Source organism: Epargyreus clarus, unplaced genomic scaffold (assembly GCF_041222505.1).
Source record: "Epargyreus clarus isolate Ecla_fem2 unplaced genomic scaffold, WU_Ecla_fem_2.2 ptg000010l, whole genome shotgun sequence".
NCBI lineage: Eukaryota > Metazoa > Arthropoda > Insecta > Lepidoptera > Hesperiidae > Epargyreus > Epargyreus clarus.
The window spans coordinates 4,324,221-4,347,440 of record NW_027332218.1 but is presented as its reverse complement, the minus strand read 5'-3'; the positions used below and the strand labels follow the sequence as shown (position 1 = coordinate 4,347,440).

Genomic DNA, 23,220 nt, shown 5'->3' with positions numbered 1-23,220 from the left:
ATTAGCGCGACATACTTTTTGCATTCCAAACGTATAACCCATCTACCAACACAATCTATGGGAAAGTTATTCTTGGAATGAACGATAAGAGCGTACTTCCTTCGCCTTCCATCTCGCTCTAACACTACCCAATCCCTACTAAAGACAGAGATGACTCTACGCAGGAATGTCTCTACCATACCGTTTTATTATTCAACGAAAGTTTAACTCGCTGCTCACGTACCGTCGGAAATTATGTTATTTGTAAAAATAAAATTAGAGATAATGCGAAAATTATGCGTAATAATGTTAAAACAAACTGTAGGTTTAAATGTTCGGAATTAATGGCCGCGATGAGAGATTGACCGATTTGGTATGTACCCAAAATTTGAAGTTGGTAATGTCATATTTATGTTTATGTGTTAAAAGTCGAAATTTTACTCTGAGTTTATGGACACTTGGTAAAAAAATGTAGGAGACAGCAGACAGAGACTAAACAGAGATTCCAATTTAAGATTTTTTTTATTAGGTTTAACTTTGAATTTAATGTAAGCATATCTCTAATTGTCCTTTCGACTCTAGAAGACTCACAACAGGATTTTCTTGTGTCATGGACAATTGGACACAGTGAAACACGTGTACACAAACGCCCAGACTCTGAATGGAAATCTAAATTCATTAGAATCTGTTAATTTTTTAAATTAAATTTGCCCGGGTTCGAGTTAGGTACCTACTGTATTTCAGATCGATATGGTAACCGCTCTGCCATACGGGTCATCAAATCGTGCGCAGATCGTAACTAATCTGGGTAAGTTACGTTGGCCAGGAGTTGGAAGAGTGACCGCTAGTGGCGGTTTATCCGGGCTACCGTGCATCGGAGAACGTGTCACTGTCAGCTGTCGTGGGTTGGATATTGGTGATGAAGCCTTGTCAGAGATCTCACATTTGAATTTAAAAAAAAACGAATGGGTTCTTTATTAATTTCTGCCTTATTTCGCCAGTCTGTATCTGAGCATCTGGTAGAGTCTTTCCCAGTTATGGAGGTCGACACAGTTCAGTCAGAGCATGAGGGGTCATTTAAGTATTATGTTAATTGAATCAATTCCCTTAAAATGTGTACCGTTTTAATGCTTACGCAATATTTAAATCAAATAGATGACAAACAAGTTATAAAACTTGTTTGTCTGTTACTCTTTACCATTTAACCTAGAACATACCAGCACTACCACTACTACTAGCACTATTTTTGAAGGTGGTAGAACCCTTTGTGGTTTGACTCCGGCGGCACCACCGCCACACCTATTTCTACCTAATAACAGCAGTGTAGCGCTGCTGTGTTCCGGTTTGAAGGGTGTGGTAAGGAAGACAGACTTTTCCAAGGCGTTCCAGCTTAGTCCTCAGGGGTAGCGGCGCATCTGTGACCGACCTCCGGTAGGAATATCTAGTTCTATCTGGGGTTAATTACATATGTCCATGAGCGGCAGTAGCCACTTACCATTAGGTGGACTGCATGCTCGTCTGCTATTCCAATATTATAAAAAAAAAAACTACATCACTAATCAAGCAAACACAAATACGAAGGTGCCTCTGCACTTAAAGCTTTCTTATAAGATTTTTCTGAGTTTATCTAAAAACCAAAATACCATTAAGCCTTTCACCATTCGATATTACTGTTTCCAAACATATTGCCTGTATGTAAGATATCTTCACACACTTAGACATGGTCATTAAATACTCTGATAGTTGATACATAACTTAGTGAACCATAATGTAATGCCTCGTTAGGTAGAAAAAATGTAAACAGTTAGATGTTACGCAAGTGTTTTATTTAAATAATCGGTTTAACAAATTACAAGGTTTACGTGAGGCAGGCTCATATTTGAGGGCCGTCTGCTATTATATAAACTGACCACTCTGAAATGGTCACTTATGATTTGATTATACGTAAGCAAAATGACTTTTTAGTATGGATACATTAGTATCTGGTAATTAATAATTTATGGTTTCTTAAATAAATAAAAAAAAAAACAATAAATATGCAAGAATAGATAACAACAAAACTTATAAAAATGTTAATTTAAATTGAAAAAAAAAGGGAAACATTTTGGAATATTAATATCTATGTTATTATATTGAAATTAAAATATCTTTGTATAACATTAATTTATTTGTATAAAAGGTGAACGGAATCTTTATTATTCCAAATAACCTAATATCGTGATTCTTTATTTGTGTGTTTAAATACTAATAAAAGATAACGGTATATGTCAAAGCGCCGACAAGCTTGTCCAATAACGGACTAAACATTAAATTATGAAAAACACGAAACACCATGATTGATAGAAATTAATTAGCAGTGTTATACGACATCCAATCAGCCTACTATTCCTATATAACAAACGATACGGTAACATCGCCAACCCACCTACAAAAATTGTACATTTTTCTAAAACAAAATCATCATTTAAACCACCTTCCCAAATCAGTTGGATTGTACCTACACGACCGTAATTCTGATCGTTAATAATTCCGAAGTAAAGCCACTTCAAGTTCTGCAATTTTGTATCGGAGTGTAAGATGTATATCCGTCTCACTTTAAAGTATATTGAAGTGGATAAGAGAAAGGGACGGGCTACCGGAGCTTGAGTCTCGCTAGCGGGACATCGACCAGCAGCTTTCAGAAAAACTTCATTTGAATGTAATAGCGTTGCAACTTTAAAATATTTTTATCAATAAACTAAATAAGTACAATTTTTACAAAAAGATCTGCGACATCCAGAATAAATAAAGTATATGATTTTAATAAAGGAAAGAACAATATGTGAACTTTGGAAACTTTTACAAAGATAATGAAACTAGCTTTAAAATAGAAAACGAGTAGACATGATGAATTAAACCTGTTACATAAACTGCGACAAAGTGAGAGCTTAAAGCGAGCTACAGCGCTACGCCACTGAGGTTACTTGCCCCGTGGACATCGACAAAAACCGTGCAGCCTGCGCGCAAGCCTGTGTGCGTGACACATACAGACACACACGCACACAACCAGACGCGCATACCGAACGCGCTAGCGCAGGAGAAACCGTGCGTTTTGCATTCAACACTCAGTTGTAAGGCAACTTTTAGGGTCATCATACGCTTTATTGTGACCCTTTAACTCAAAAACACTGCGGTAAGCCTAAATCTCCAAAACAGTTGAAAGTTCCTTTAAAAAGTCGTTCGAAAACCAGTGCCAAGTGGAAAACAGTGTCGCGTTACGAAACGTGGTGGAAATAGTTTCGGTTTTAGTTGTGTGTGTCACCAAGTGGAGTGCTGTGAAGTGTTTGCCATGGAAATTGTCCAGCTGGTGTGAAAATGTGGAAAAACATTTTCTACGTCAAGTCTGTTAGGAAAAAGTGGAGCTGCAAATAGGTAAGTTGTGACTGGAATCTCTAGGAAACTTAATGGAAATAGCTGGTGGTGGTAGAAACCTTCCTTCGGTACAGAGGAATCACCGCCACACCTATTTCTGCCTTATAACAGCAGTGTTTAACGCTGTGTTCTCGTTTGAAAGGTGTGGCAAGAGAGACTTAAAAAGCTTTCTAACCTAATGTTCAAGATTAGCACTGCAGTAGCTGAGTTCAGATAGGGCTCCAATCCTATCTTGGGTTAATTATAAATATTCACGCCAGTAACTTCTTACTAGCTAGGTGTACCGTAGCTGGTTTGCAGTCCACATCACAAAAAGTAATCAAGTTAAGATCGTTATATGTATCAAAAATAGCTATTTAGTAAATTAAAACGGTTTTATGTTATGTGAACTTTAAGACAAAGTGTTTTAAATTAGGTTCTGCTTGCTAACTGTCATGCGACAGTTGCCAGTTTCTTGATATAACACATAAATGACTTATCACATTATAGGCAAATCGGTAGTGATATATTTTCAACTACTAACAGATACCTACTAAACATATTGTAAAGTTCTTTTGTTATTTTTGTAACAATCCTTAAGTAAGTGAAGCTCTTTTTAATATTTCCAAGAAAAAACATGCAACCACATCATTCAATACATTTATTCCACAGTTGGATTTATATCTCCTTTCAAAGAAATTTGCCGTACCATGACCGCACAGACAGCGGCCGTGTCTGTCAAAATATTGCATAGAAAGATAAGATTTTGTCTGAACCGTTTCGTGTCTGATACGCTTAATGGGGATAGAAACTAATACGCTAGGTCTATTACGAAGGAAGCTAATACAAAAATCAGAAAGGAGATTGGGATTCCCTTGGACCCCCTGTGTAGAACATTACTACCAGTGGACTATCATTGTTTTTATTATACCGTATAAAGTTTCCACCTTATATTTAAGAACATTGGTAACACTACGCGGGATTCTCAATAACAAATGCATTAGAATTTTATAGCCCTCAGAATCAGCTTATAAATATGAAATATATTACATTTACCGCACCTTAACATATCTACTGTATTTTATTGGCTATGAGGATAACAATTTATGGTTGGAAATGGCTATGAATACGAATAACATTGACTATTTTTTCTAATGTTTTTGTTTAGAATAAATAACAGCTGTTTTAGGAGTGTTTCATTGTTTAAATCTGCTGATAGAATGTTTATGAAGTCTTTTCTTTTTTATGTTTTGGAAATGATTTGTTTTTAAATCAATATATATTTTACAACACCACGACTATCGACCACACTTTTATATTCTAACTATAAAGTGATATTTACAAAAAAGACAAATTATTTCTTATTCCTTTTATATCTACTTCAATCAGAATGCCTTCAAGTTATCTGATAGAAAGTAAAAAGATAATGGAACTATCTAAGAAATGTGTAAGCAATAAATACGTAAATAAATTGATACAAATAAAATAAAGAAACAAATTAATTAAGAAGAAAAATATACAAAAGAATTCTCCTAAAAAGAAAAATAAAATTGTGATATTAGTAATTTTTATGTACTTTTGTTGATTAAATAGTTTCTGTATTGTATAGATAAAGGCATCGATTTAAATATAACAATTTTAATATAATATTAATTCCTTACAATACCAACAGAAACAGGTTTAATTTAAACGCTTTGTAGGTTAAAAACACGTGCTTCCATACTTCCTTATTAATTGTCCAAATCCCAACGAAACTTCGGAAGCCAACTCTTAAGGCTTATGTTTAAACGAACAGGTATTTGATATCTAATACTTCAAAATGGCGTGCAAGGGAAGCACAGTAGTCGAGAGTGGTGTACAGCAAAATGGCCATAATTTTAATGACATAAAGACCATAATTGCGTGAAGTGAATTCCAATACAGTAGCCGTTGTTCATGCGATCGCTCGGGAATAAATCAAAGAGCTATAATCGCGAGAGTTTTTGCCAATTTAGAGAATTACTTTAATTAAGTAATTAAAATAATGTAAAGAAAATTCAACTGTGAGATTAATGTCACAAATTTCTCCTTTTCGGATATCAATCCGATTTTTGTGCTTTAAAAAGATCTGGTAGAGCTAAATGTCTGTGTCAGTAATGAATATTATGTCTTAAGCAATTTTTGTCGACATAAAAGTTGGACATTTTAAAATTTTGTCAAACATTTTAGCTATAAAATAGTATGTTACTACTGTAGCCGAACAGGAAGAGTATGGCTGGATCCTACCCTGATAAACCACATAATTTCTATACTCGTTTTTTAATATCCCTCTGGACGTCTCTGATTGTAAAACTAACTATAGTCTGATTCATAATTAGGTGTCCAAAATGTAAACAAAGAAATGTCACTGTCAAAATTAACAAGAACCAAAAACTTTAACAAACTCAACAAAAAACGAAAATTTAACAAATATGCACAATTTAACAAACGCGTTATGTAAACGAGAAAACATTCCGAGTTCGATCACAATCACGAAAATGAAATATCAGCTACGAAACTTAAAAATGACGGCACAAGAAATGTTTTGGATTCCGATTGTGTTACCATTATCACATTTTAATTTTCTACCATAAACTTTGTTTTTATTATTATTACTGTATGTAACGAAATTGAGGTGATATAAATATTAGAAAATGTGAATTAATCTTAATTTATTTAGATTATAATTTTATTATTGTTGTATTATTTTAATATCGACAAAAATAAGAAACTACCATTTGAGACATATTTTCTTGATAGGTCTTTGTTTACATTTTGGATACCTAATTATGAATCAGACTATACATATATGTATGCTTTAATTATAAGTACTGTATGATAATGACATTTTGTTAGGGATGTGCCCCACGCTCCCTCAGGGCAGAGTCCGATAGGGGAATCGTGCTCGGAGGACTCCGGTTGCGTTCACCGGAGATACCGGAGTTCTCCATCAAGCGCTGAAGATGGCCACTTGGGGGGTCTTAGTGCGGTAAAAATCCCACATAACCCGGCGTCGCTCCCACGTCGTCAGGTACCTTTTGAAGGTCCCCCTCGTAAACAAAAAAAAAAAATACAAAATTCCAGTCATTTCACAAAATCAAAGTAGATGAATCCTATCATGTAAACTTTGTTAAGATCTTGCCGCGGTATTGATAAAAGAGTTCGTGATAGTACGTAAAAGGCAACAGTAGTGTTACTAAGCTACAGTTGACCAATAAATTACTCAATTCCTTGAAAGGGCTCGCCGTATTACTTAGGTCCGTGTAACTATACTGATTATATCTGCGCGGTTCGGAAAATTGAGGTTGGCTACTAAATCTCGGAATCGATTTATATGTAGTCGTATTATGTAACTGTTAAACAAATCGATACACACACAAACAAACACACACAATATTTGTGTATATATGAGATTTGCATTTGATTTTGATTTTAAAAATGAGTGATAGCCTAGTGGTTAAGAATCTCGGCCTCTCGATCGAGGGGTCCGAGGTTCAAATCCCACGCACCTCTGATTTTACAAAGTTATGTGCGTATTAAAAATAAATTATGACTTGCTAAACGGTGAAGGAAAACATCGTGAGGAAATCTGCATACCTGAGAGATTTATAAAAAAAAAAAAAATCCAAAGGTATGTGAAGTCTACCAATAAGCACTTGGCCGGTGCGGTGGACTACGGCCTAATCCTTCTCATTATGAGAGGAGATCCGTGCCCAGAAGTGGGACAGTAATGGGTTGTTATGGATGATGATGTTGATGATGATATGAGATTTGAGTAGTAAACAAGTATGTAGACCACCTCATGGTAAGCGGGTACTGCCGCCCATCATCTACACATAATCAAATCCATATAGAACCTCGGCTGAAGCATACTAAATTTACCACCTTTTAAAAGGGGTACTTAAACAAATAGTAGGGTTCTTTTGGGTCTTAAAGACTTAAAAAAAAAAAATAAAAAAAAAAAGAGAATAATTATTTTTAAAATTAAAAAAGACAAACCCACTGAGTTTCTTACCGGATCTTCTCAGTAGAGGTCGCGTTCCGATCCGGTAGTAGTTTAAGAAAATATTGTAACTGACAATTTGTAAGTGCCGCCGTTGGCCTATACAAAATAAATATATTTCATTTCATTTCTTATTTTTGTATGGAGGACGGAGGTGCATAACACATAATTGGTCCACATTATTGCGGATTTAAAAGCATGTCACTAATCTATGTATTGCCATCCAAAACAAAAATATATGCAATATTTCAGCCCAATCATTGGAGGTTAACTGATTTTAAGTTTATTTGCAAGCTTTGACCCTCACTTACAAACAAATTAACAAGACAACTTAAATAAAAGTATGTAAAAAGATAGAAATCCATTAAAATAATATATACACGGTGAATAGATAAGCTCTTTCCTTTCGGAGTTCTTTAAAATAAACTTCTCACTAGACGAGGCAAAATGACTGATAACATTTTCAATCTCTTTATACACTCCCGGACAATATTAAGATCGCTGTCCAATAACAACCGACAGTTTACCATGTCTCCCGAAGCATGAAAGTTTACAAAACGTTAAATCCATAATATCATGTCAGCTTTGCACTCAATATCTATAATTATCATATCCTTCGCGGTTTCACATCGACATGCCATAGAAATGTGAAAGTTGGATGTTACAATCTTCATTAGTCTATCTGTAACAAGATCACGTCAGATCGCTAATTGAGAGATAATGTTAAACATTAGAAGTCATGCTATATTGAGGTGTTCCACCGTGGACGAGTGTGCGATAAGCTATAAGTTTGGCTAAGGCCAGCGAGAGCACTAAAATCTCGTTTTGAGAGCGATGACATAGTTTTGTAAGAACCTAGAAAAAGTCTTCACTTCATTTGTTTTTCGACATATTTTTATTTAAAATTCTGATATGCCTTCTGCTTAAAAAATATTTAGGTCAAACTTTTAAGGAAATATAGATCATCAAATCCAAAATCCAATCCAAAATCTGGGAACGCAAATCGCTTTATACGAACCAAGGAACAGAAATATCCTATGTGTAAATGATGTGATTTTTAGCACATTGTAGTCGAAAATGAGGTTGTAGTCCATCTGATGGTGAGTCGTCACTGTCGCTCAGGGACATTTATGACCCTATGGAAAGGATTCTAACTGAAGTCGATAAATACGTTGTCACTCGAGTACTAAGACAGCCGCTTAGATGTAAACCAACCGTCATCTACGCAACATGATTGAAAAGGGCTTGAGAAAACAGTTTGTGTTCGTCCAAAAAGACGTGCATCTGGGTCGAATCTCACCTAGCATAATTATTGGCCAAAGCTAGCAGATAAATTAATAACCAATTACGTAAAGATATAAAATATTTTAACGCTATATCTTATATATAAAATTCTCGTGTCACAGTGTTAGTTACCATATTCCTCCGAAACGGATTTACTGATATTCACCGAATTTTATATGCATATTCAGTAGGTCTGAGAATCAGCTACTATCTATTTTTTAATATCCCTAAGTGATAAGGATTGTTCACCCTTAACATGTTTTTATTTATATGGCAACACAACGTTTTCCGGGTCAGCTAGTATAAGAGAAATTATTTTAACGCTACTCGCACAAACTTTCATAATTATTAAATGCTTTTAAGCGTGAAAGCATTGAATGTTCACAGAAATAAGTTTATTAGTACTTTCTACTACCAATTGTACTTAGCATTGCATATCTCATTAGTTTACTTCGGTAATCGTTTCTCGTCAGCAGTAAAACAAGTTAAATTGAGAGATAATATTAAACATCAGAAGTCTACATGGTTTATGTGCGTCCTACTTTGTGATAATTTCTCTACGAGTTTCCCTTGCTACCTTAATAGCCAGTAAACTAGGGAAGATATAAATAAGACTTTTTCGCAACCTTGAAGATTTATTCCCACGTAATTGAGGGATTAACATATTCATTGGTGAAATCTGGCTCGAAGGACCAACTTGTTTATTCTCTACGGCTTTTGTAACAAATGTGCTACCAGAATAACACTGTATAAGTAAAATGATCAAAACTCTACTCGTATCATTCTTGAAAGGAACAAAAATATGTGATTTTTTGGACTTCATTATATTATTATTATTAAGAGTAGTAATTTATTATCATTTTCTCAAATAAGTATTTCATTTAGCACTCATATTTTAATACTTACCTTATTGACAAAATATGTTTTTGTTTTGAAAAATATTTTGGATTTTGAATGAGAGGTAGCTTATCAGGATTTTATGCAGTTCTAAACGATCAAATCTAAAAAAGGCCATAATACGAACCTAAAGGAGATCGTTTGTAAAAATCAGTTCGCGTGCCAAATCTCATCGTTTTCTTGGCCTATTATTTTGCAACACGCCATTGACTCGATTTCGTGGGAACGGATCGAAGTTCGATCTGCTGTAGAGTTGTAGAGGATATGAGATTTCGGATCTAAATTTAGATAGGGATATGATAATGAATCGATGATGGCTTGGGGACGCTGTTATATCAGACGATATGAAGATTAGGGTATACGATTTCGATATGGACTTAGAAATAAACAATGTGACAATTTGTAATGCCATTTTGATATTTCAAAGAACTGAATTTCTTTGAAATACTCGTTCATTTTTTTGTATAAGACAGTCGAAGGAAATGAGCATACAGTCAACGTGGTGGTAAGTGGCATCTGTAATCAATCCCAGTGTCATTCCTAAGGATGACCACAGATGCAGGACTAAGTAGGAATGCCTCGCATAAGTAGGTTTCACTTAACATACCTTTTAGATCGGAACACAGCAACGCCTAACACTGCTGTTATTGAACAGAAACAGGTAACGGTCGTCAAAACTTAGGTAGAAATAGGTCTAGTGGTGATACCTCGGGTGTCGAACCACAAAGGGTTCTGTCGCCTTCAAATTAACACAAGAAATCATAAACATAGAGTACATATTATGCACGATGCTGTCTGTGTACGTGTGCTGCGAGGCCATTTATTACGAATACAGGTTTTAATTAATAAATTCAACAAAATTAGGTTACTTGAATTAAATTGGAATACGAGTATATTATTTATAATTCACAGGCAATCCCTCTTTATCTCCTGACTTATTCTCGTTCTGGAATTTATCGCAATTACCAAGGCATTACGGTTAGGTTGTCTATGTAACTCCCGTTTAAATCTATGTTTATGTGGAGATCCTATTCATATCAGTCCATATATTTTCAAGATTAGGTCGATTAAATAAGAAGATAAATAGTCTACTAGTAATTATTATAAAGCCAGGTATTTGTACCATGGTCCCTGTAGTTCCGGGATCAGAATAGGGCTACGGTATCCGCTGCCTGTCGTAAGGGGTGACTAAAAGGGGTCTTCCGGGGTTGCGGACGGCAAGAGTGGGAGCTCGAACCGCCCGGCCAGCAACCCCGGGATGGACGGCGGTATGTGTGGTCGCATACCGTCGTGAACACCAGATGGTGTGGTGAGTTTCAAGCTCACCTAGGCGAAGCTCGACGGAACAACGCGCCAAGTGGACTCCGGCTGCGTTCCGTTGGAGATCCCGGAGTCTTTTACGCAGCGCCGAGGACGGCGACCGGGGGGGTTTTAGTGCGGTAAAAATCGCACATAATCCTGTGCCGCTCCCACGGAATAGGGTACCTTTTGAAGGTTCCCCCTCGTAAGCAAAAAAAAGACAGACTTTTGTATTTGTATCTCAATACAAAAAACAAATAAATATCGAATATCAGATCCGATCTCACTGTTTCGGGTATGGTTCTGCACAATACATCCCTAGCTCGTACGATGCGGATTCGATTCTTTGTACAATGTTAGATGTTCATCTGATATGCGTGTTCGGTTCACGATCTATCTCCGGTGGAAACCAGAGGATCTATGGTTATAGCCTTGCCGATATTGTGATAGCTTTGTGGTATGTGATTTTGAAAACTGGATTTGAATCTAAGATGTTATTTTGAGAAATATATAAAATATATATAATAGTATTAAATTAAGTATTTATGTAATCAGGAAAATAAAACATAGCATTACATTCAATACAACACTTAAGATATTTTAAATCATAACATTTATATAAAATAAAACTGCTATTTTGATTTAAATTTACGATGAACATAAAATTAATAAAGTCTGTATTGCAGTCTCTGAATAAAACAATTAATATTTTTGTAAAACGATTATAATAATACACATTATCAGTACCTACATTTATTAGCATAATTATTCTTAACTTAAGAGTCATAAAGTGTAGGTCAAATTGGAAATTGAAATTCTACTGAATTCTTATATATACATATGTAAATTATAGCTTCAAATTTATTTTGTAAGAAAACAATAATGAAGAAAGATAAACACAAGAATTTTATATTATTTATTTTAACTTCTAGTGCGTGAACTCACGCATGGTTCACACGAGCCAGTTATTAAAACCCCGAAGAAAGAAATATGTAGAACGCGCTTTATGAACTTGTTCGAAATATAACACAACGATTTGCAATTATCATAAAAAACAGGCTAAAAATAGCCTATCGTCTGATTCATAATTAGGTGTCCAAAATGTAAACAAAGAAATGTCACTGTCAAAATTAACAAGAAACAAAATTTTAACAAACTCACCAAAAAATGAAAACTTTAACAACTATGCACAATTTAACAAATGCGCTATGAAAACGACAAAACATTCGAGTTCGATCACAATCACGAGAATGAATAACATCAGCTACGAAACTTAAAAATGACGGCACAAGAAATGTTTCGGATTCCGATTGTGTTACCATTATCACATTTTAATTTTCAACCATAAATCTTGTTTTTTTTATTATTATTACTGTATGGAACGAAATTGAGGTAATATAAATATTAAAAAATGTGAATTAATCTTAATTTATTTCGAGTATTATTTTATTATTGCTGTATTACTTTAATATCTGTAAAAGTAAGAAACTACCTTTTGAAACGTATTTTCTTGATAGGTGAACACCTTTGTTTACATTTTGGACACCTAATTATGAATCAGACTATATGTGTGTAAACTTTTTGAAATTAAAGTAGGTAAGAAATAAATATACCTTATTATTAAGTTGTATTTTAGGAGTCTATTATTTTGTGTATGAAGTTGAATGACTTGTTTATTGGTGTCAAATTTCATACATGCAAAAGAAACCGCCACTTGTCTTAATAAAAGAACTAAGTTTTTATTCGTTTTTTATTATAGTCTCAGGCAGTAGCGGTCAAACGGAATGTCTTTATTCTGCGAATTTTTAAAGGTATAAAGGTTGCTGTATTGTGACTAAGGCGGCTCTATGGTTCACCATTTTTAGGTATATCACAGTGCTGCTGTGTTATGGTTTTACAACGAATGTTAAGTGTACTAACTTAGTCCCCATAAATACCAAAATCGAAGACGTAGAGTTTGTGCTTTGTCTCGGTAGGCACCACCGCGACATCTTTTTCTGCCTAATAACATCCGTGTTAAGCGCTGCTGTCTTCCGGTTTGAAGTGTGTGGTAACTGACCATCAGACTGCATCGTTTCATACTTTATTATAAAAAACAACACTTTGTATAGGAAATACTTTTTCTATATCTCTGTATATACGAGTACCATCAAAACTGAATAGTTTCATTTTAAATAGTGTTAAGTTTTAATTTTTTTATTGTAAATATTTAATAATTATGTTGTAGTTGCATTATTCAGTTTCTATGTATAGGTATGTTTTAAAAGTTTTAAATTTAGAACCTTATTTTGAAATGTGTGTCGAATGTTTATAGAACGTTCCAGTTTAGGTTATGGGTACATCAACTTAATGTGGAACGCACAATCTTTTAACATATGGAGTGCGTGTTCCTTAGCTATTCCATTTAATAACTGATATATTTGATATAACTTCTCTTGATTCATAGACTCAATTTCGTTCTATGGTACGTCATTCTACTATAGTAGTTCCAATTTAAAAATGAACATATTATATAACCACCTTATTAAGTACAGGAGTGTAAGTAGTAAGAGTGTATTCTAAAACTATTAGGATTATACGTTTAATTTAAGTAGAATGATATTTTATTTGGTCGGGAATCAAACCTGGAATGGTCAGCGTTTCAAATCTGTATGGATACTTTTTTACAATATAGTAGCTGAGCATGCAGGCCACCTGATAGTAAGTGGCTACTGCGACTCATGGACATTTGTAATCAACCCTAGATAAGATTTCATTGCTACCTGAGATTGGTTAAAGACGCGTTGCTACTCCTGAAGACTATGTTGGAATTCCTGAGATAAGTATAACTCCCTTACCACCCTTCAAATTCAAATCGGAACACATCAGCGCTTAACACTGCTGTTGTTGGGCAGAAATAGGTTGACTGCTTACTGTTGCATCATGTCGTCCAAAATAAAAACAAGAGGCTTAAAATAGGGTATTGGTTACCAATTTGTACGCGTGGGAAGTTGTGTATATTAAGTGTTACTGACTCATAAGTCTGGTATTTAAATTTTGATAGTATGTCTTCGTCAACCCATTACCCACTGTTCTCGCGCGGATTTCCTTTCAAGGTGAGACGGGGTTAGTAGTTCGTAGTTAGTAACGATTAGTAGACATCGTCCCTTGGATTAGAATCCTCGACCTCCGGCTCGAGAGGCGGCACTTCATACCATTAGACATGATTAGACTATCGTCGCTTCGTGTTAAGTCGACCCCACGGTTCCAACCATGTTTAAAATTGTAAAACTCGGGAGATTTTGTGATTTCTAATTGTTTGCGCGGAAACCTTTTTTTTTCTAAAATAAAACCAGTCTAACTTACATTACTTAACTACACGCAGTTAACGTGACGTCCCGTAAATATCGGTCCAGCCGTTTTGGGGATTCGCCGGAACAAACAGATAGACATACAAAAAATAGTTTTTTCTTGTAAGTACCGTACATACGAGTATGCATTAAGAAAAAGGCTATGTTAACATTACAAACAGACACATAAATTTTATTTATTTGTATAGATTATTGAGTCATGGGTCTGGTATTTGAATCTGATGGTATCTACGATAAGTTACTGTTAATCAAAGATCTATCTGGCTCGATGCCATGTTTTTAAGGTTTGCCGCAGCGAGAGATAGGGAAGATAAGCTGGCAAGAAAAGTAGAAAGGCTTAGGTCTGATTGAATTATTTGGATATGTTGAGGCGGATACAGAATTTTGAAATAATATTTTTTTATTAAAAAATATAATAAAATTAGATGATTTTAGCGGCTCCTACTGGCATTGGGTATCCGTCAAATTTAATATCTCCGATTCTTTTCTTAAGTTGGCGTACTAATAGCATGTCATGTACCACTTGTTAAGTAAGCCTGCTTTACAACGCCCGTAGGACCATCTTGATTCGGATCTAGGAATATGTGGAACTTTGCTCAGAGCGCCAAAAATAAGGGGTTGAACTTAACAGTGGTTGTCTCTGACGTAAAATCTAACAAATACAGGTTTTTCATATGAAGTATCTTTTACCGGCGACTTATTTAGGATACTCTCATATTTTGTCTCACAGAAACCTTGTTTTTTTATAAGGGTATGATATATAGACTCGTTAATGTCTGTCTGTCTGGGGATATAATCCGAAAGCCTTGATGGGCCAGAGTGGTTAAAATGCGTCAATCCGTGCTGCAGACCGTTATTCATCATGTTTACTAATGTAAATGCTGCTGGTATTAACCCTGTAAGTCACATATATAGACGTGAAAAGACACAGATATCTAAACATAAAACAAAAGACAATCGTTATTTAAATATCTAGCTAGAATCGAATCGGAAACTCGTGTGTGCCGGCTCGGAACGCAGTCCGCCGTGCCGCTCGAGTATGTTTATTTCGTAACAAAAATACTCAACCAATCTTTATATATTGTATTTCTTATGTGCGTATGTATGTCACTGAACTCGTCCTAAACGACTGGACTGATTTTGATGAAATTTGTTGTGTGTGTTCAAGGGGACTTGAGAATGGTTCGGATTCACAATTTAGTCCTTGGGAAAAGGTTTTTTTAATTAATTTTTAATTTGTAAGTAGTTGTTGATTTTGGAATGTTTCACATTGGATTCCACAGACTTCGCTACCATCGCAGTTTCAAATATTCTATCTATTTTTCAAACCCGTAAGTGATAAGGGTTGTTCACCCTTAACATTTTTTTTATTTATATGGCAACACGTTTGCCGGGTCAGCTAGTAGGAGTATATAAAATAAGTATATTATCATGCAGACCATGTGAGCTTACAGTTAGTATACAAATGCTGGCGCGTGGTTGGCACTTAATTTCACACAGAGTTCTCACGCTACTATGGTTGTTGTCTTGTGTTATTGCTTGTTATAGCTATGGATACCATACTCTATTATAAATATATGGGACATTTTAATTAACAAAATTTTGGTATACAAGTATGACAGAAAATATATAATTGGCAACCTTTTTTATGAGTTGTAAGTTGTAGATGGGCATGCAATCTACCTGAAGGTAAGTGGTCACTACACAACATGGACCTCTGGAACAAACTCTATATATAATACGGTCTACCTGACGCCGATCACAGATGTGTTGCCAATCCTGAATACTAAAATTGTCCCTCATATGTAAATCAGTTGGTATCCACACGTTTAAATTACAATGTATGTGATTACATTGTCCTTCCTTGCACAGTTTTAGCATTTTCTAAATATATCACCAATTTACTGTATCACAATTAATTTCTTCACATTTTGTATGATTCATAAATAAATAGGAATGTCTCTTAATAATCAGTTATTATGGTGTCTCTATTACAGACGTAACTTAATATTCTATAATTTTAACAGTTTCTGACATGTTTTGGATTTACCGATTTAATCGGGTATAAAACGGGTGATGTTATCTGCAACTCATTAATATTCGAAAATTATTTCGTATTGCTTAATTTTTCAGCATGTTACTTTATTTATACAATTCATAGCTAGTATTTTTATACGGAAACTTCCATTTGTAGAGTGTTACCTACAAACCTCCTTCTATTTCGATATTGAAAACCGAATTTTTGAGAGGAAAAATAAGAAAAGACAGTTAGGATGTCATGTCAATTGGTAGATACGAAAATTAATATTTTATATTTAAATCTTTCATTATTGTTCGCTTACTTTCGTTTGTTAATTGTATATATATAAATCTATAATATAGTGAGTCGTGTAAATAGCTTCGGAGTATCATTTCCAACAACACCACTACACATCCTATATTGGTGACCCCGACCGATCACAAACCCTTGACGTTTGCATTTTCCTTAAATAGAGATAAATGTTCACCAAGACAATTTCGATACCTTGACTTTATCTCCCAATTTACGACTAACATTAAATTTATACCAGGTCGTGACAATGTTGTGGCCGATACACTATCCAGAGTAGAGGAAATTGGCTCATCTATTGATTATGAGGAGCTTGCACGATCTCAGGAAACTGACCCTGAACTGCAAGACCTGCTTCAACATGGGTCATCTTTGCGACTTGAGAAGGTGCAGATCCCCCAGTCGCGTCGAACACTTTACTGTGACACTTCAACAACATTACCACGTCCATTCGTAACACCTAGCTTTCGCCGACAAGTCTTTGACTCCTTACACAGTCTGAGTCACCCAGGAGCAGCAGCTACAGTGCGACTGGTAACACAAAGATTTGTCTGGCCAGGGATTCGCAAAACTTGTAGAGAGTGGTCACGTGAATGTCTACACTGCCAACGCAGTAAAGTTTACCGCCATACCTCATCTCCTCTTTCCTCTATCATTACCCCTACTTCAAGGTTCTCTCATATTCACCTTGACATCGTCGGTCCACTACCACCTTCATCTGATTTCACATACTGTCTCACCGTCATCGACAGGTTCACGCGATGGCCTGAGGCTATCCCACTCAAAAACATTACCGCTGAGACCTGCGCATCCGCCCTTGTGTCTGGTTGGTTTGCCCGATTTGGATGTCCACTAAAAATCACCACAGACAGAGGTCGACAGTTCGAGTCCCATCTATTCAATGCACTTTCATCCATGGTTGGAGCTAAACATTTCAGAACGACCGCATATCATCCATCAGCTAATGGTATGATCGAACGTCTGCATCGCCAATTAAAAGCTGCGATTATGTGCCACAATTCTTCCAACTGGACTGAGGTTCTTCCCTTCGTGTTACTCGGCATACGAAGTGCATGGAAAGAAGACCTACAGACATCTTCAGCAGAGCTGGTTTATGGCGAACCTCTTCGCCTTCCAGGTCAGTTCATAGCTCCATCCAATGACCACACCACTGGAGACATCACTACTCTAGTAACTCGTCTGCGCACTAGCCTAGCTAATCTCACACCAAAACCAGCATCTTGGCACAGGAATAGTCCGTTCTACATCCCACGTGACTTGAAAGACTCATCACACGTCTTTCTGCGGCAGGACCATGTTCGAAGACCGCTGGAACCGCCTTACTCAGGTCCTCATAAAGTCGTCGAGCGCAACCCTAAAGTTTACAAAATTATTGTGTCAGGAAAGACAGTCACAGTCTCGATTGATCGACTTAAACCAGCCTATCTGATGCGTGAAGCAGATGTACTGCCTGATGAATCTGCTCAACCAGCTCCAGAAGTCAAGAGAACAAGAAGCGGAAGAAAAGTTGCATTCCCAGATTATTATCGATCGCAGTAGCGATCTCGGTGGGGGAGTACTGTAGAGTGTTACCTACAAACCTCCTTCTATTTCGATATTGAAAACCGAATTTTTGAGAGGAAAAATAAGAAAAGACAGTTAGGATGTCATGTCAATTGGTAGATACGAAAATTAATATTTTATATTTAAATCTTTCATTATTGTTCGCTTACTTTCGTTTGTTAATTGTATATATATAAATCTATAATATAGTGAGTCGTGTAAATAGCTTCGGAGTATCATTTCCAACAACACCACTACACATCCTATACATTTATATCTATCTTTTTTATGTATACGATGTTATAGCAGCCATAACAATACACACTATATAAAAAAATCTATTAAATTTAGAGAGATGCCTCGTAACAGATCAACAGACGTACAGACAGCAGTTGCTCAGTAGTAGAGTCCTTAAGCCTACAACCCTAAAATACCGAAAACTAGGGGTTTTCGGTCTTTTAGCATGTAGTTAATTGAAGCCTTCAATACGTTATCAATAAAACAAGTATGTGCAACTCGCTAACCAACACAGTTTTATTTCCCCGCTCCAATTAATTGGGTGCAAATATCAGATGGAGACTCTCGAAAAAATGTCATCGAGATGATATAAGGTTGGGAGGACGGAGAATTTAAACAAATAATTTCTAAGTAGCAAGCGACAGGATGAAAGTATGCGTCTGATGATGCCGACGTTTTTAAGGACTTGCATATTACAAATTCGTGTGTTCATTTGGTCTTGTATTAAAATAGTTTTTTAGAGTATAAAAGTTTATCTATAGATTTTTTCTGTTACTACTCGTTTCAATTAGTGTTTGACTGTTTGTAAGTATTCTTTTGACTGTATACATTTTATTCCTTGTTTTTATTACATTTTATTTTGAAATGGAAATGCCATTGCTGGGCACAGACTAGACTAGACTAGACAGACTAGAGTATGAGCTAACTCCTCTCATTCTGAGAGGAATTAGCTCATACTCTACCTACCTCTCAGAATGAGAGGAGTTAGCTCATACTCTACCACGTTGGCTAAGTGCAGATAGATTGGTAGATTTCAGATAACATTAAGAATTCTCAGGTATGCAGGTTTTCTCCAGATGTTTTCCTTCACGGCAAAGCGACAATTAATTTCTAACACATAATCTTGAAAAATCTGAGACTAGAATTTCGTACTAGACCGTCATATTAAGAGGTTTAATCAAATCAAGAGGCACCACAGCTATCATCATCACTACTGGGCACAGTTCTCCCCTCAGAATGAGAAGGATTAGGCCATAGTCGACGCGCTGGCCAAGTGCGTATTGGTAGACTTCACATACCCTTGAGATTTTTTTTTTAAATCTCTCAGGTATGCAGGTTTCCTCACGATATTTTCCTTCACCGTTTAAGCAAGTGATAATTAATTTCTAATACGCACATAAATTTGAAAATCAGAGGTGGGATTTGAACCTCGGCCCCCTCGATCGAGAGGCCGCGTTTCTTAACCACTAGGCTATCACTGCTATACTACCACAGCTATTCTAAACCGTGACTAACATTAAGTATTTTTAACTACTCTACAGACAGTACTACGACTATAATTTTGACTGAACGGCCATTAAACCTATTTAAGGCCTCATTATAGCGCAGGCACGGGCTTACCAATAAATCGAAGGCAAAATATATTTCTTCATTGAAGCCGAGGCATCATCTATAATTAAGCTATTTCCGCCTCACTATATTATTTTGATATACCTACCTCTTGAAAGGTATTAATAACGGAACAGAATGAGTCAGTGTTGGCGAAATCCCCTTGATTTATTGATGTATAATCATCGTATCATAGAAGGAATATTTGTAGACATTCTGTTTGTAGGAAAATAAGTTTGAAAAGTTTAACGTATGTATGTAAAGGGATATTTTTATAATATAGTAGCAGACGAGCATGCAGTCCACCTGATGGTAAGTGGCTACTGCCGCACATGGATATTGTAATCAATCTCAAATAGGATTAGATATTCCTACCTGAGGTCGGCCACAGATGCGCCGCTACACCTGAGGATTAAGTTGGATCGCCTCGGAAAAGTATGTCTGTCAGAGCACAGCGCTTAACGCTGCTGTTATGAGGCAGAAATAGGACTTTGGACAGTGATTAGCCTTTTTGTGATTTTTTATGTCATTGAAGTAGTTAAGTAGTATGAACTAACACAGACATATAACATTACTGCTGTGAGGCAGAGAAAATGGAAAATTGAATACCAAAAAGAGCTTAACATTATTATCATTAAGACATTTTTGGTTGACTAATATTAAGCCCTTAGGACATTTTCTTACGACATAAAGGGTAGAGGACTACTAGTATTAACTAGTTGATACTTCACACAAAATATATCGATAGTTAAAATATTGAGGACATTATGGAAAACTCGAGCATGTAACGTTCATGTACATAATTTTGAAACAGAGGTGTCATTAAATCAAAATTCAACGTGGGAAGAAATTGATGCTAGACACAAGTTTGCTTAAGAAAGGTTAGTATGCAAATTGGAACCTCTAAGTGTTAGATAGTCTGTGACGCAACGCCACATCATAGTCTGCCTACATGATCGCTTGAGTAATTGCCGACAACCCATTGCTTTAAGTTGAGACGGGCTAGTGTAGTTACATGGTGTTTGTTAAAAGCGGAACAGGCTGAGTTTGGATTGCCCCTGTGGTTCCGAGACCAGAATAGGACTACGGTGTCCCCTGCCTGTCGTAAGAGGCCACTAAAAGGGGCTTCTGTGGAGTGGGAGCTCGAACCGCCCGGTAAGCGACCTCGGGAAGGACGGAGGTATGTGTGGCCTCATACCGTCGTACACGTTTGATGGTTTGACGAGTTTTATACTCACCAGGGTAGAGCCTGAAGCAAGAAGCTTAGAGGACTCCGGTTGCGTTCCGTTGGAGATCCCGGAGTCCTCTACGCAGCGCTGAGGACGGTCACCGGGGGGGTTTTAGTGCGGTAAGAGTCCCACATAACCCTGTGTCTCTCCCACGGCACCGGGTACCTTTTGAAGGTTTCCCCCTCGATAACAAAAAAAGGCTGAGTTTGGTTTGGTTAGTGTTGAGGTTAGAGTGATAGTGGAGTACAGTTGGTAACTATAAGATTCATGGTGCTGAGAACAGATGAAACGAAAAAACGAAAAAGGACCAAGGCGTGGTAGGATGGCCTTATTCCTTTTCTACCCTGATGGGACAGAAATGCGCTGATAATGGTGGTTACATTTTTGTTAATTGTATCTAAAATAAATTATTTGCAATCTTATTTAAAACATGTCAGGATTTAATCGTATTAAAAAAAACTTTAATCATAATTTTAAATTTAAAAAATCTTACACCGTAAGAAATCGCAATTACGGAGAGATAGCCACCATATTATATTATAGTATTCTCCCATAAAGTATATCAAACATGTAGGCCAACTTATTTGAAATGTATAGCTTTAGTAGAAATGTTATGTAAGTGATATAAAATATTTTTACGACACCAATTTTATTTATGGCTACTTGGTAAGAAGTGGTACATGCTAGGCACTGTACGGTATCATACTAATGTAATGCAAGTAAATATTACCCAATCTATACATATAAATAAAATTGGAGTGTCTGTTTTTAACATTGAAATAACCGGAATATGAATATACATACGGTACATATACCAAAATAACATTTTTACATTTTTGTGTCTGTCTGTCTGTTTGTTCTGGCTAATCTCTGAAATGGCTAGACCGATTTCGACGGGACTTTTATTGGCAGGTAGCTGATGTAATGAGGAGTAACTTAGGCTATATTTTAGAACTAGCTGTGCCCCTGTTTCTTTTTAACGCGGGTGAAACCGCGGGGCATAGCTAGTTATATATATCTACGACTTGTCGTATATGGAATTTACTTTAGTTGGAAAATGTTTCTTGCGGGTCTATTACGCAATAACATAGAAAATGTTTTATAGAGAATATAAAGTGCAAATAATGTGGTATTACACTTGTATTCTTAGAATTGAAAAGGTGTTATAGGTTATTATGTGTGTTGAAATAAAAGTAATGACAAATACTGGGTTAAATTTTTATCTTGGTGTAGTAGTAATAGATAAACTTATAGGCCTATTACTAGACATGTGTTGATCGTCTGAATTCTTTCATATTCGTATACTCTTAATTACTACGCCTTGTTATAATCATGATAATTTCGTGTCGGCATTATTTGATTACTAATCAAACAAAAAAGATTATATCTATAAATGTACACATTTAAATATTGAATAGGTACACGCTAAAATTTCCATTTATCTGGACGAAATTTCATTTTGAAATAAGTAACTACTACCGCAAGCAGCATTAGAGAACTTCGTTCAAATAAAATTAGTAGTTTATTTGTTAACAATTAATTAATAGACAATGCAAGGCACGGTGTTGTAATCAGAACCATTTACTGTAGAAAATTATTGTTTGTGTTCGAAATATGACGTAGATAGATAAACAAGCGAGGATAACAGATGGACAAGTGAGAAATGGATATCGGTTTTCGTAGAAGGATAAATGATTTGACAAGACTAAGTTATTTGTTCTGTTCTATTGATTCGATTAAGAACATTTTCAAGAATAATGTTCTATGACTTCAGTATTGAACGTGGAAATATCGTTGTAATTTATTTTTGTTTTAAACTATACATGAGGTTAATTGTTATTGTAATTTTGCAATGAAATCATGGAACTTCCTGACGATGGTTCCTCAACTACATTATTTACACGTATTTTTATAGTCACGCAACTTAACTTCTATACAACTTATATACTAGTAACTTCTATACAAGAAACAAACCCCACATTGTAACTCCACTACTAAGAGCGATGCCATGATGAAGACGTACATATAATATTTACTGTTCCTTAATTGATTCCTAGATTGAAAATTATTTTCTACTTTTTAGTTGATTTTACCATAAAAGCGTGTTTTTTAGTTTTTTGAACTAAGTATATTTATTTACTCTTTACTTACTGGTGGGTGTTACAAAACGCATAAAAGTAATCCAGGTTAGTTTTAAATATATTTATACCTATATACTATTTTAATAAAATATTTTATACGTATAAACACATT

General features: G+C 35.7%; 2 protein-coding genes across 2 annotated transcripts in view; both read left to right on the top strand.

Annotated features, from left to right (window-relative positions):
• The first annotated feature begins 3,021 nt into the window (after positions 1-3,021).
• Positions 3,022-23,220, top strand: part of Fbxl7 (F-box and leucine-rich repeat protein 7) — an 86,807-nt gene continuing 66,608 nt past the window's right edge. Inside the window, exon 1 of the mRNA XM_073077130.1 lies at positions 3,022-3,390. The gene's annotated coding sequence lies outside the window, so the exon portion shown is untranslated. The remainder of the gene's footprint in view (positions 3,391-23,220) is intronic.
• On the top strand, positions 17,558-18,109 carry LOC140745630 (uncharacterized). The gene has a single exon (XM_073077566.1). The coding sequence runs from the start codon at positions 17,558-17,560 to the stop codon at positions 18,107-18,109; it is 552 nt and encodes a 183-aa protein (XP_072933667.1).

What these genes read in the sequence shown, in the direction of transcription:
- LOC140745630 (XM_073077566.1), top strand. Translation starts at nt 17,558, where the DNA reads ATGTGCCACAATTCTTCCAACTGGACTGAGGTTCTTCCCTTCGTGTTA.